Raw genomic sequence first — 12,377 nt, forward strand, 5'->3', positions numbered from 1 at the left:
CACACACACACACACGGTGTTTTAAACCAAATTTAATTCTCTTCTAGTGGCATTCTAAATCACGATCCCAGTCTGACACCTTTAATTTAGCAGGAGTTATTCAGGTCTTAAAAAAAAAAAAATCAAATCAAGCTCTTTCCATTGCATCATACCAAATGTATATTTTGACTGAGTGCCTTTTATCTGATGATCTTCCTGAATTCCCTTCTTGCTTGGGTGAAACTTGTCAGACATCACTTTATTAGGTCGTTTATTCTGTGCTATAAACTGTCTGATGACTTAGGTTGAATATGAAATTACCTCAGCTTCAGTTGCCTTAGAGCACAATCCTATACACGTCTACTCAAAAGTAAGTCGACTTATTTCAGTGGGCTTACTACCAGGAAACTTGGAATTGGATTGTAGTCACATTGTCTGTGTTTTTACATACCAGATGCAGAGGATAGAAATTTGTTTTGTAATTGAACTTTTAAGTGGCAAAATTGACTTGTTTAAATTAATATTAGCTTTGTGAATGAAAGTGTAACATAAGAATGGGATGCCACTGAGAGAGCTGCTATTATGCAGGTGGTGATTTTGACCATAACAGACAACAGTCAACTGTATTTCTCCATGTGTCCCAACCCTCTGAAACAGTTTGGGGTGTGAGCAAAAGGGCCACAGTATGGGATCAAGGAAGGGAGAACCTCATTGCATGATCAAACTCTATTCCACACATAGATGGGCACAATTGAAATGATTGTTGCCCATTATGGTTGAAATCCTCACCTGCAAAATCTACTTGTATGACGCTGGATATAATACAGGTTTTACCGTATTTTTTGCTGTATAAGACTCACTTTTTCCCTCCTAAAAAGTAAGGTGAAATGTGTGTGCATCTTATGGAGCGAATGCACGCTGCGCAGCTATCTCAGAAGCCAGAACAGCAAGAGGGATCACTGCTTTCGTTGCGCAGCGATCCCTCTTGCTGTTCTGGCTTCTGGGATTCAGAATATTTTTTTTCTTGTTTTCCCCCTTCCAAAAACTAGGTGTGTCTTATGGTCTGGTGCGTCTTATGGAGCGAAAAATACGGTATATTAATCTTATACTTGTAACTGATAAGAACAGCCAGAAAAACAGGACTTCGAAGACATGGAGTGTACTATTTTTTGAGTATTAACCGTTGAAATACAGTGGTGCCCCGCAAGATGAAAAACTCGCTAGACGAAAGAGTTTTCCGTCTTTTGAGGTGCTTTGCAAGACGAATTTCCCTATGGGCTTGCTTTGCAAGATGAAACGTATTGCGAGTTCTTGCGAGTCTTTTCCCTTTTCCCTCCCTTTTTCTAAGCCGCTAAGCCGCTAATAGCGCTAATCCGCTAAACTGCTAATAGCCGTGCTTCACAAGACGAAAAAACTGCAAGACGAAGAGACTCGCGGAACGGATTAATTTCGTCTTGCGAGGCACCACTGTATCTTTTACATGTGATCAAAGTATCTTCACCTTTTAGTAAATGATAAATGAAGATTGTCTGACTTACTGGGCAGTACACACATAGTGAGTGGTTGGTATTCAGTTGTGTCCATCTACAAATGGAGCAAACTTCTGCTTGTGCATGCAATAGGTCTCCTATTCTTCCTCTTTACAGTCCTCCCTGAGGACTGCAGGAGGATCAGAGAAAGAAGAAGTAACATTGTGCAATCGGAAGTCCACTTTCAAGATGGTGGATATCACACCAGGAATAGATTGTGGTAATGTCCTTTTTCCCCAGCCTCTCCCCTCTTGAGTGTGAATTCCCCCCATAGATCTTAACCACTGTTTAAGCATTGCAACAGTACAGTCGTCCCTTGGTTTTTGAGCAGCTTAGTTCTCGAACGTTTTGGCTCCTGAATGCCACAAACCCGGAAGTGACTGTTCTGGTTTGCGAACTATTTTTGGAAGCCAAACGTCCGACGGGGCTTCTGCAACTTCCAATTGGCTGCAGGAGCTTCCTGCAGCCAATCAGAAGCTATGCTTTGGTGCCCGAACATTTTGGAAGTTGAATGGAATCCATTCCAAAAGGTACAAATGTAATGAAATTATATGTGGTTAAAGTTAATTTTGTAACCAGGCTTTGCTTCGTCTGATTTTAAATCATGGAAAGCAGAGGACCTGGTGCTGAGTTTCCTCAATCTCATTTTTTTAGCCCAGGGCAATCAAAATAGGATTCCCCATGTACCATTGTATGATGCGTATATTTCTTTGGTCAGTGTAATTCTGTCTGTCTGAGAAGTCAAAAACAAAAAAGCATGGTCTTTTTAATTATTGTGTTTTACATAAAGCAGAAGGCTTTCACTTTGACAAGTTTTATTTATATTCTTCCAGGAAACTGTTACTTGAATAATCTCTGGCTTTGTACTCAGCAAGCAAAAAGCATGACTGCTTTTGCATATGTACTCTCTCCAAAACAAATCTAATCTTGAATGTCTTGCAAATGAGGACATGGGGTTCACTAGGACAAATCTGGCAGCAGAATCAAAACTCTGGTATTTCTTTCATTTTACTGAGATCTTAGCTGCCAAAAATTAGTATAGCAGCTGTACTAATGAATAGCATTAGTAATTGGGGGAGGAGAAGTGTTTGGTTTTGATATGGAATGCTAGAACACATAATTTAGATCAGTGGTCTTCAACTTAGTAAAAATCCAGGGCTCACCTTTAACCTAAACATGTATTTGAGGATCCATTTCTTATTTTTTTTTACCATATATTTATATGGTGGTAGGATAATTCCATAGTGACCAACATAATCTTTGCAAGCTTTTTACATAATATTTTTCTGTTAGCGAATATTATTTGATTTCCATTTACCTTTTTTTTTGTTAACTGGGTTGCAAAAATGTTCAAGAAGTATGCCACTGAGAGTTTAAACAACTTTCTTTTTATTGTTTTAACAGACATGACAAACACAAAAGTTTTGCAGCCTCAAGTATTTATCTGAAACTTGGACAATTCTATCCTCTGAAACCATGAATATTTTTTCTGTCTGCCGCAATATACATACACAGCCAATGTTTCATTGATGAGTGTCAAAATTACGTAAACTGTGGGTAAACTGGGTTTTCTGGCAAATTAATTGTGACCAACGTAACGTGAAAATTCATTAACCGGCACTCACAAATAACTACCTCCAAAGCAAGACCCTGTGCATATTGCACTTTACTCTGCATTCACAAATTACAGATCAGCACCAAGTCCATATGTGAAGTTGTAATGCCAACAGGAATTTACACTTGGCTATAGCAACACTCCAATTATTCCCCCCACACAAAAGATTGAGAAATTGGCTAACAATTTCTCAACCTTTGCAGTAACTGAGCTGCCAGCTGTTTCAGTTTCCATACTTTCTGGCAGGATTACCCTTAGGGACATCATTCTGTCAAACAAAAAGACAGAATGAAATATATATATTCATACATTTTGAAATATATGAGAAATTCATTTACACATTATGTTCAAGACTCTTCAATCTTTTACAGGGTTGTATTGTTATCCAGAGGCAGATTTAGGGCCAATGTGCAGAATCAGGGCACTGTGCTGCTGAGGGTCCCCCAAGTTAGTACAGTGGTGCCTCGCAAGACGAAAAGAATCTGTTCCGCGATTCTCTTCGTCTAGCGGTTTTTTCGTCTTGCGAAGCAAGCCCATTGACAGCTTAGCGGATTAGCGCTTTTAGCGGATCAGCTGATAAGCGGCTTAGCGGCTTAGAAAAAGGGGGGGGACCCGCAGGAGCTCGCAAGACATTTTCGTCTTGCGAAGCAAGCCCATAGGGAAATTCGTTTTGCGAAGCGCCTCCAAAACGGAAAACCCTTTCGTCTAGTGGGTTTTCTGTCTTGCGAGGCGTTCGTCTTGCGGGGCACCACTGTAGTGTACATTGTTAACTGAGAGGATACCTTTGAAACATGACTACCAACAATGAATTGCTATTGTTGAATTCTAGTTTTCAGTTAGTTGCATTGTTTCCAGTCTTCATTTCTTCTACTCTCCAATTAAAGTGAGTGAAGTCTGGTCCCTTAGGGCAATCTGGACTTACCGTATTTTTCGCCTTATAGGACACACTTTTCCCCCTCCAAAAATGAAGGGGAATTGTGTGTGCATCCTATGGGGTGAATACAGGCTTTCGCTGAAGCCTGGAGAGCGAGAGGGGTCGATGCACACCGACCCGTCTCGCTCTCCAGGCTTCAGGAAGCTCTGCGCAACCCTTGGGAGACTGGGGCGAAGTCGCGCCGGTCTCCCAAGGGCTGCACAGAGCTGCCTGCTTTCTGAAGCCTGGGGCGCGCTGAAGAGCGCGCCCGGGCTTTGCGCAGCTCTCCACAAGCCTGGGTAGACCGGCGCGACTTCCCGCCGGGCTCCCTAGGCTTGCGGATAGCAGGCTGTTCTCGGGGCTGGGGTCGGGGGAAGCTCGGGCTTCCCCCGCAGCAGCCCCGCGCCTGGGGGGGGGGAAATAAAAAAATTCTTTATTCCCCCCCCCAAAAAAAACCTAGGTGCGTCCTATGGGGCGGTGCGTCCTATGGGGCGAAAAATATGGTAAATCCTACCAAGTGAAATGTCAAACAATTAAAAATCTCAAAGCCATACTCTTCCCTTGTCCTACAATCCTTCCAAAATCCATTTTAATTTAGACAGACTCAGGGAGACATTTCTTTCAACTGGCCAATCAGTTTTCTGCAGCACTCAGCCAATTTCAACCCAGAAGTATTGCTGTCAATACAAGGTCCCACCTGTCTCCTGGTAGAAAAACAATGTGATAGTAAATCTGTATATTAACGGAGCTGCTGACTCTTAGCTCTGGTTGTACAGGTTTCACCTCCAGCCACATTAGCAGGTATACTTTTCCGTTAGAGCCAGGAGCCGATACATCTGTTATGAGTAAATTCAGAGCAGTTTGCTTAGAAGCCACACCTACATAGAAGTAAAGCTCAGACCCCAGCTCCTTTGATTAGCCTTGCTTCTTTCCCTGTTTGTGTGAATGAGCTCCACTAGATATTAAAATGACTGTATAAAAGGTCTTTTGACCTTTTCTCTCCCCTTCTCCAGTGTCTCTGCTAAAAGAAAAGGATAAGATTAATGGGAAAGATAAATACACAAACTATATATTGTATTCTGTAGGATTAGTTGTCGCTATTGAACCATTCCTACCTGACGAAAGCTTCATAGATTGCCTCTTCCAACAGGAGATTGATAATATATATTTGTCCATGTGACAAGGTGCAACATGTTATATTTGGTTGTATGGTAAGCTCAAATGCACAGAATGTGTGTGCGCTAGCCCTGCCAAAGGTGTGAAGGAAGTACCATGCAAATAGTTGATCTGCATAAACACAGAGCAAATACCATATGGAATGCTGCCATGGGAAGCATTAACAAGTAGCCTCAATAAGTGAACTATGCCATACAAAGGCAGCATAAGAAAAGACAGACAATTGAATAAGTCTGGCAGGGAGCATGCTTTCTTGTGCAAATAGAGGTTTCTGTGCTGTTTCAAAAAATTATTTTAGGTGGTGAATTAGCCAGATATATTTCTGCATTAAACTTTCTATACCACCTTTCCAAAACAATTCTCCCAAGACAATTCAGAAACTAATTAAAGCAATTTAAAAAATAAAATAAAGAAAAAAACCCTGAGAGGAGCAGTGTGTACATAGAGGCAAAGATGCAACAGAAAGCCTGCACAGCCAATAGTTTGGAACTAAGAAGCAGGATGCTGTAAAGGTTAAGGCAGAAGAAGCAAAAAAACCTAAAAGTCTAGTGAAGTAAAGCTTGGACTTGGTCTAGAAGATCTGAAAGCCCAGGGAGTGTCGAGGGAGCAGGGTCTTCGCAAGCTGGGTATGCTAGGTTCACGCCATTTGAAAGATTTAAAGGATGGAACGAGCCTGTTGAATTGAACCTAGAAACAAACTGGCAGCCTAAAGAACATGTAACACTGGCCATACCATTTTGCGCAGCTGTTGCTTCCAGACAGTCTTGTAGGACAACACCCAGACAAGAAATGACTGTGATTGATCTGCATGCTTTCTAAGGAATTATTAAACATTGCCAAGGTCTTAGATTTCCAGATGCAGCTGGCCTATTAGATGCAGCTGATAAACATTGCACCTGACCTCATCTGCACTTAAGCTTCCAGGTCAATCATTCAGTTATCCCGGGGAGAAAGACAATGAGCCTGAGCTTGTTCCTAATCTCACATTTGGGTTCTACCCTAGGGGCAAAGTAGTGGTTGATCAGGTCTTCCAGATACCCATCTTAACCAATTTCTTGTTTCTACAGCTATTTTGGGGGGTTAACTTATAATGCTCAAAACTACGCAGTACTTGCTAAAAAGGAAATGCTGGAGCATTGTAGTATACCTTTTTAGTTACTGATGTGAAGATAGTAACACATAACCTCAAAAAAATGCTGAAGGAATTGGTGGTTCTTCTGTAATGGGCAATTTATGCTCTCATAATCCATGTAATGGCAGGTCCTCTGTTCCAATATCCACACAGGAAAGATGTGAGCTAGAATTCCAGAGGAGGGGCAGACTTTGGTCTTTCAAATTTCAGCAGTGTCCTGTGCAAGGCCAAAATTCTGCACCTTGCATTACCCTAAATCCACCTCTGGCCAGAGTACAAGCTTTTAAACATGAAATATGTTTTGTAAAATATACGTGTCCTCATAGTATTCCATTTGGAAAACCTGAATTATTGGACTGGGTTGGTAAGTACAGTTTTCTTTCTCAGATTTTGATTGTGAAGGATAAATGTGGAATTTACATCCCTGGGTAGGAGAGACGACCAACAGAAGTCCAACAAAATAAGTGGCTGTTAGTTACTGGTACAAAGTAATGGATTTGATACCCTATAATGTTTCAAGCTCTTGCTGTCCTTCAAGATGAACCTCAAGGTGAATCAGTCCATTAAGCCCAGAGATGTAAGTGCTTGCAAAGATTAGGTTTCCCATCCTCAAACATTACCAGTCATAATTCTTTTTACTGGTACATTATAAAACTTATTTGAGTATCTTTCTCAATATATAACAGTAAATTACTAATTTTAAAACAACTTCTCCATAGGGCTACAATTGGAGATTGTAATCTGATCCCCTTTGACTTTTCTTTATCTAACATTTCTTGCTCAAATGCAAGCTTAGATAATTATTGTGTGCCTTTCACAGTCCAAGAATTAAAACACACACACACGAACACAAGACTGATGAATGAATTACAACATCAGCAACACCTCTTCTGTAGGCTAAAGCAACTGAAATCTTATCTAGAGTTGGGGGGCCACTAGGTGGCGCATCGGAAGATGGCTGACAATAACATCTCTCCGACCCACACGAGGTAATTTGGAGGCTATGATGGGGGTAATTAGCCTCCTTAACCCCCCCCAGGATTATGGGGGGGACGGCCCTTGCCTGCTGTGCCCTATACCACCCCCGAATTTGTGGGGGTGGGGGCACTAGGCACAAAGCCCTCCTGTGGGATTTTCGGCACTCCTCGACGCCGTCCCCGATTCGCGCCGCTGGTTGCAATGATCTTTAAAAGAAACAATTCGGACGTGATTAATTGCACATACATCAAGGAAAATGGGGAGTAAATACTGCTGACAGAAGAAATCTCTGATAATAAGACAACAATAAAATACGAGAAGAACGTGAAGATACGGTATGATAAATGACTGAGGGGGGAGGGGGGGAAAAACCTGCCTCTACCTTTTTATGTGATTTAACAAGAATCCCCTCCCCTAATGAGTCAGAAATTAAGGACTTAAGCTGTGGATTTAAGGCTGTGTGGAGATAAACTTTCGATCCAAAGCAATGTTTCAAGATGAAGCTGGAAAGCTAAGAGTTTTGGAGTGTCGCACTTAGAAAAAAATACCATCGCCATTTTGTGAGGCATTGTGGGAGCTCTTGGGTCTGGGAGGAGAAAGAGAGAAATAGAGCTGTTTACATATCGTGAATCAACTCCTCGGTGGGACTTAAGAGCGACAAATGCCAAAATTTACAATGGAAAAAGTGATGTTATCTACAAAGGAGATATATGGAAACCATCTGGACTTAGTGGAGGAACGGGAAATCCACACAGGATTATTATACTTGCTATCGGCTTAAGGAGACTAACAGAAGAGATCGTAAAGGAAAAAGAGAAATTATACGAACAAGATATGATGTGGCAACACCAAGATAAGACTGGATAGAATTATGAACTTTGTTTGGACTGATTGGGACTGATTTGGACATTAACGCAGTAATAAGAAGATGATCTGAATTCCCCTTTGGATCTTGAAGTATGGGTTCCCCCAACAAAATTTAAAAATTTGGCTTTGTAATTCGGAATTTATATGATGTGAATTATATGATGTGTAAATTAATTTGATGTGATTGGCCAGTTAATAAAAATTATTTAAAAAAAAAAAAAGAAATCTTATCTAGAGTTAACACAATACTTGAATGCCTCCAAAAGATTAAGTATAAAATAAAATGACCAAGAACTCAGAGCAACCCCTTAATCTTTTTATGCTGGACTTAAATTTTCGTTGCTGTCAAAGCCAGGCTCAGTATAAACTGTTCATTTCCTGAAAGAACAGTCACACAGCACTAAAGGGGTTGTAAGATATTCGGGGGGGGGGGGAGATATGCCTCATACATTTATCTAGTTGGTAATGTAACAGGTATGGATAACATCCTCTATTTACCTTTGCCCATAAATACAAAATATTTGAACCCCCGTTTCATATGGCCAATAGCATTGCAGATAAAAGCTGTAAAATACTTCCTGAAGGCATGACAGTGAGAGCTAGAGCTATAATGACAAATAAGCCACATTTGTGAAATTTGTATCCCATCGCTTGAAACAAAGCTTGTCTCTCCCTTTCTTTTGAGCAGCTTGTCTCTCTTCCCCATCCCTTTCTTTTGAGCAGCTGTTTTCCTCTACTAGGGTGAAGTAGAGGATATGGCATTCCAGTGTGGTTTAGGCAATGATGCATGTATTTTGGGAGGTGGGAGGGAAATCAAATGGGGGCGGCGATGGGTGGGAGGGAAATCAACCCAGAAAGTTATGTTAAGTGAGCCGGACTTCAGAAAGCCATAATATGCAAAAGAGGTCTGTTTAGCTACTTCAGTTCTTCTGCTTTCCTGCTTCTATCTCTGTGGACAAGCACTTCAGATGCTGAGTGCACATTTCTGCAGCTCAGAATATAAGAAAGCCTTATGAGAGAGAACTGGCTACCCTCAAGTTCTTATATTTATTTTATTTATTTATAAAAATATTTATATACCGCTGTATCATAAAATTATTTCATAATGGTTCACAACAGCATCCTGTACTGTAGGCCTGGGCAATGTGTTGCTGCATCACCGAGGACCAAAGCGCGATGGCAGCTTCACCCAACGGTCTATCGCAAGTAAAACCACCACCGCTCCTGAGTTGCTCTGCCACCAGAGCCCAGCGCGCTGAAGGAGAAACAAACTGCAGCTGGGCGCTGGTGACAGAGGGACTCGGGAGGAGTGGCGATTTCACTCACAGTGTGAGAGCCAGTCTGGTGTAGTGGTTAAGAGCAGTGGACTTGTAATCTGGTGAACCGGGTTCACATCTCCGCTTCTCCACATGCAGCTGCTGGGTGACCTTGGGCCAGTCACACTTCTCTGAAGTCTCTCAGTCTCACTCACCTCACAGAGTGTTTGTTGTGGGGGAGGAAGGGAAAAGGAGATTGTTAGTCGCTTTGAGACTCCTTAGGGTAGTGATAAAGCGAGATATCAAATCCAAACTCCTACTCCTACTCCTCCTCCTCTTCTTCTTCTTCTTCTTCTTCTTCTTCTTCTTCTTCACAATATACCCCCAGGTGAAACCGCCACCATGCTCTGGCCATCATATAACTGAGGGAGGAACATTGGCCACGCCAAGGCGGTGGTGGATAATAATGCACCGTGTATAATTGTACAGAATTCTGTCACTTGTTTATTCATTTATTTAACAAATTTGCATGCTATCCTTCATTATAAACATTTTCAGGGTAGTTTGTGTCAGTAAAACAGAACAAATAAAACCTACAAGAACATTGCAGAATGAAAAAGCTGATTAGACTACCACCATTTTTAAGTCTGTGAGGACTAAAAGGTCTTTGTCTACCACCAAAACGATACCAAAGTGGATATCAGGCAACTCTCCCTGGAGGGGAGAGAGTTGCCTAAATGGGAAATGAGAACAATTTCCCTCCCATCCTTTAGGAAATCTTCCCAGTCTATGATTCTCATGAAAGCTGATGCACACATTCACAAAAGATCGTGTCCTGGTATCACTAGTTCCAAATTACTTAAAAGACCACCTATCTTCTTAAGTTGGTGGCATTTTTATTTTTATTTTTTTGTATTTACATTATTTCCTGTAAATCACTCTGGATATGATTAGTGATATAAAATTCCTATACTAAAAAAAAAGTTGCATTACTTTTTTTTCTTAAGCGATGAAGCTTTAGGAAAACCAAATCTATTTTTACTCACTTGGGGCTGTTGGCAGGCTGTTGTTAACCACAGCATGGCCTTGGAAAATAGGTTGTAACTTATGTGGCTCCTGCATGTACTTTGCAATTACTTTAAGGTTACCAGATTTTTTTCAATGGATCCAGGGACACTTTTCAACTTCAGTAGGAATGATAGGATTTTGTATGGGGATTGATTTGTAAATCCTGGGACTGTCCCCGGGAAACGGGGACATCTGGTAACCTTAAATTACTTGTCCTTTTCCAGTGCATTTGTTATACTGTATAGTTACCACTGATAGTTGTATTTACCGTATTTTTCGCCCTATAGGACGCACCGTCCCATAAGGCGCACCTAATTTTTTGGGCAGGAAATAAAGGGGGGGAATTTATCCCCCCCGGCATGGGGCTGGGGTGGGGGAAGCCCGAGCTTCCCCCGACCCCAGCCCCCAGAACAGGCAACTCTCCGCAAGCCGCAGGAGCTCAGCGCCGGGCTCCCGTGCCTTGCGGAGAGCTGCGCAAAGTCTGGGCACGCTGAGCTCAGCGCGCCCAGGCTTCAGCATGCAGGCAATTCTCCACAAGCTGGACGCTTGCCGGTGCGCACCGACCCCTTTCGCTCTCCAGGCTTCAGCGAAAGCCTGCATTCGCCCCATAGGACGCACACACATTTCCCCTTCATTTTTGGAGGGGGAAAAGTGCGTCCCATAGGGTGAAAAATACGGTATGTCTATTTAGTTGGAAAAAAGATTAGGGGAAAATACAACCAATTTTATAACTTTTAAGGATTGCTAAAATATTTAAAAGCCCTAATATATTTATAGTTAGGGGCTTGTGAAAAATGCTTGCTAATGTTCAGCTGTTTTGCTGTTTGTTTGTTTGCTTGCTTGCTTGCTTGCTTGTTTTCTCCCTCATTGGGCCAGTCTGTAACTTCCTGAGTTTGCAAAAAGGGTTCAAGGAGTATTACATTGAAATTAAGAAAGTGCCTCACTTCCCAGCTGCAACTGAATGAACAAAGGTCAAATTTTAAATAAAGCAAAAGTTAATGAGTAAAATTATTTACTTGAATTTACTTGAATTAGCAATGGACATGCAGTACATTGATACATAATGGAACCAAGGAAGGGACTAGAGGGAAGTCAGTTTGTTTTGTTTTGTTTTGTTTTTGTATTGTTGTTATTTTTTGTTATCTTTGGGAAATTAATAAATTGTTATTTAAAAAGAAATAATTTACTTGAATTGATCGCACTGTCCAGTTTTGTACATTTCAAATGTAGGCCAAGTATGAAAGCAGACAGAAAACTTAGGGTTGTAGTCAACTAAGAACTACTTAGAACAGAACCATTGAACTTAATTAACCTATGTTAGTCATTTCCACTTACTTCAGTGAGTCTAGTCAGGGTAGAACTAGCATTGCATACCACTCGCTTAAGATTGAAATTTTTGTGGTTGAAATCATCTATAGAGCATTTTTGATTGTTTGTGAGGTGGGCCTTCCTATTCCCATTTAACATTTGTTTTATAATTCATTAATCCTAAATAGATTAACATTGCTCTGTTGTTTACTCTTATAGCACACATCTGTTGACGGATATACTGAGCCCCATGTCCAGCCCACAAAATCAAGTAGCAGACAAAACATACCCCGTTGCAGAAACTCAATCACGTCTACAAATGAAGACCATCCTCACATTGGGAATTACCGCTTACTAAAAACAATAGGAAAAGGAAATTTTGCTAAAGTGAAGCTGGCTAGACATGTTCTTACTGGTAGAGAGGTAAGCTGTTTGTCTTTTTTTGCTTGGTAACAGTAGCCTGTGTTGCCTTATTCACACTTGTCTGTCTGCAATGAATATGCTTATTCTCTAGTTCTGTGACTGAATATGTAACAGGCTTTTCTTAGAGCCAAAT

The 12,377-nt window shown here is 41.2% G+C and overlaps 1 protein-coding gene across 5 annotated transcripts in view; it reads left to right on the forward strand.

Moving 5' to 3' along the window:
- MARK1 (microtubule affinity regulating kinase 1) overlaps positions 1–12,377 on the forward strand; it is a 76,567-nt gene that overhangs the window by 22,449 nt on the left and 41,741 nt on the right. For all 5 annotated transcript variants that reach the window (XR_013836864.1, XM_079969216.1, XM_079969218.1 and 2 more), the window contains exon 2: positions 12,041–12,244. Coding sequence is in view for 4 of the 5 variants with exons in the window: in XM_079969216.1 (XP_079825342.1) it covers positions 12,041–12,244 (204 nt within the window). In the remaining variant the exon portion in view is untranslated. The remainder of the gene's footprint in view (positions 1–12,040; positions 12,245–12,377) is intronic.

This window comes from Podarcis cretensis, assembly GCF_951804945.1.
Source record: "Podarcis cretensis genome assembly, chromosome: 3".
Classification (NCBI taxonomy): Eukaryota; Metazoa; Chordata; class Lepidosauria; order Squamata; family Lacertidae; genus Podarcis; species Podarcis cretensis.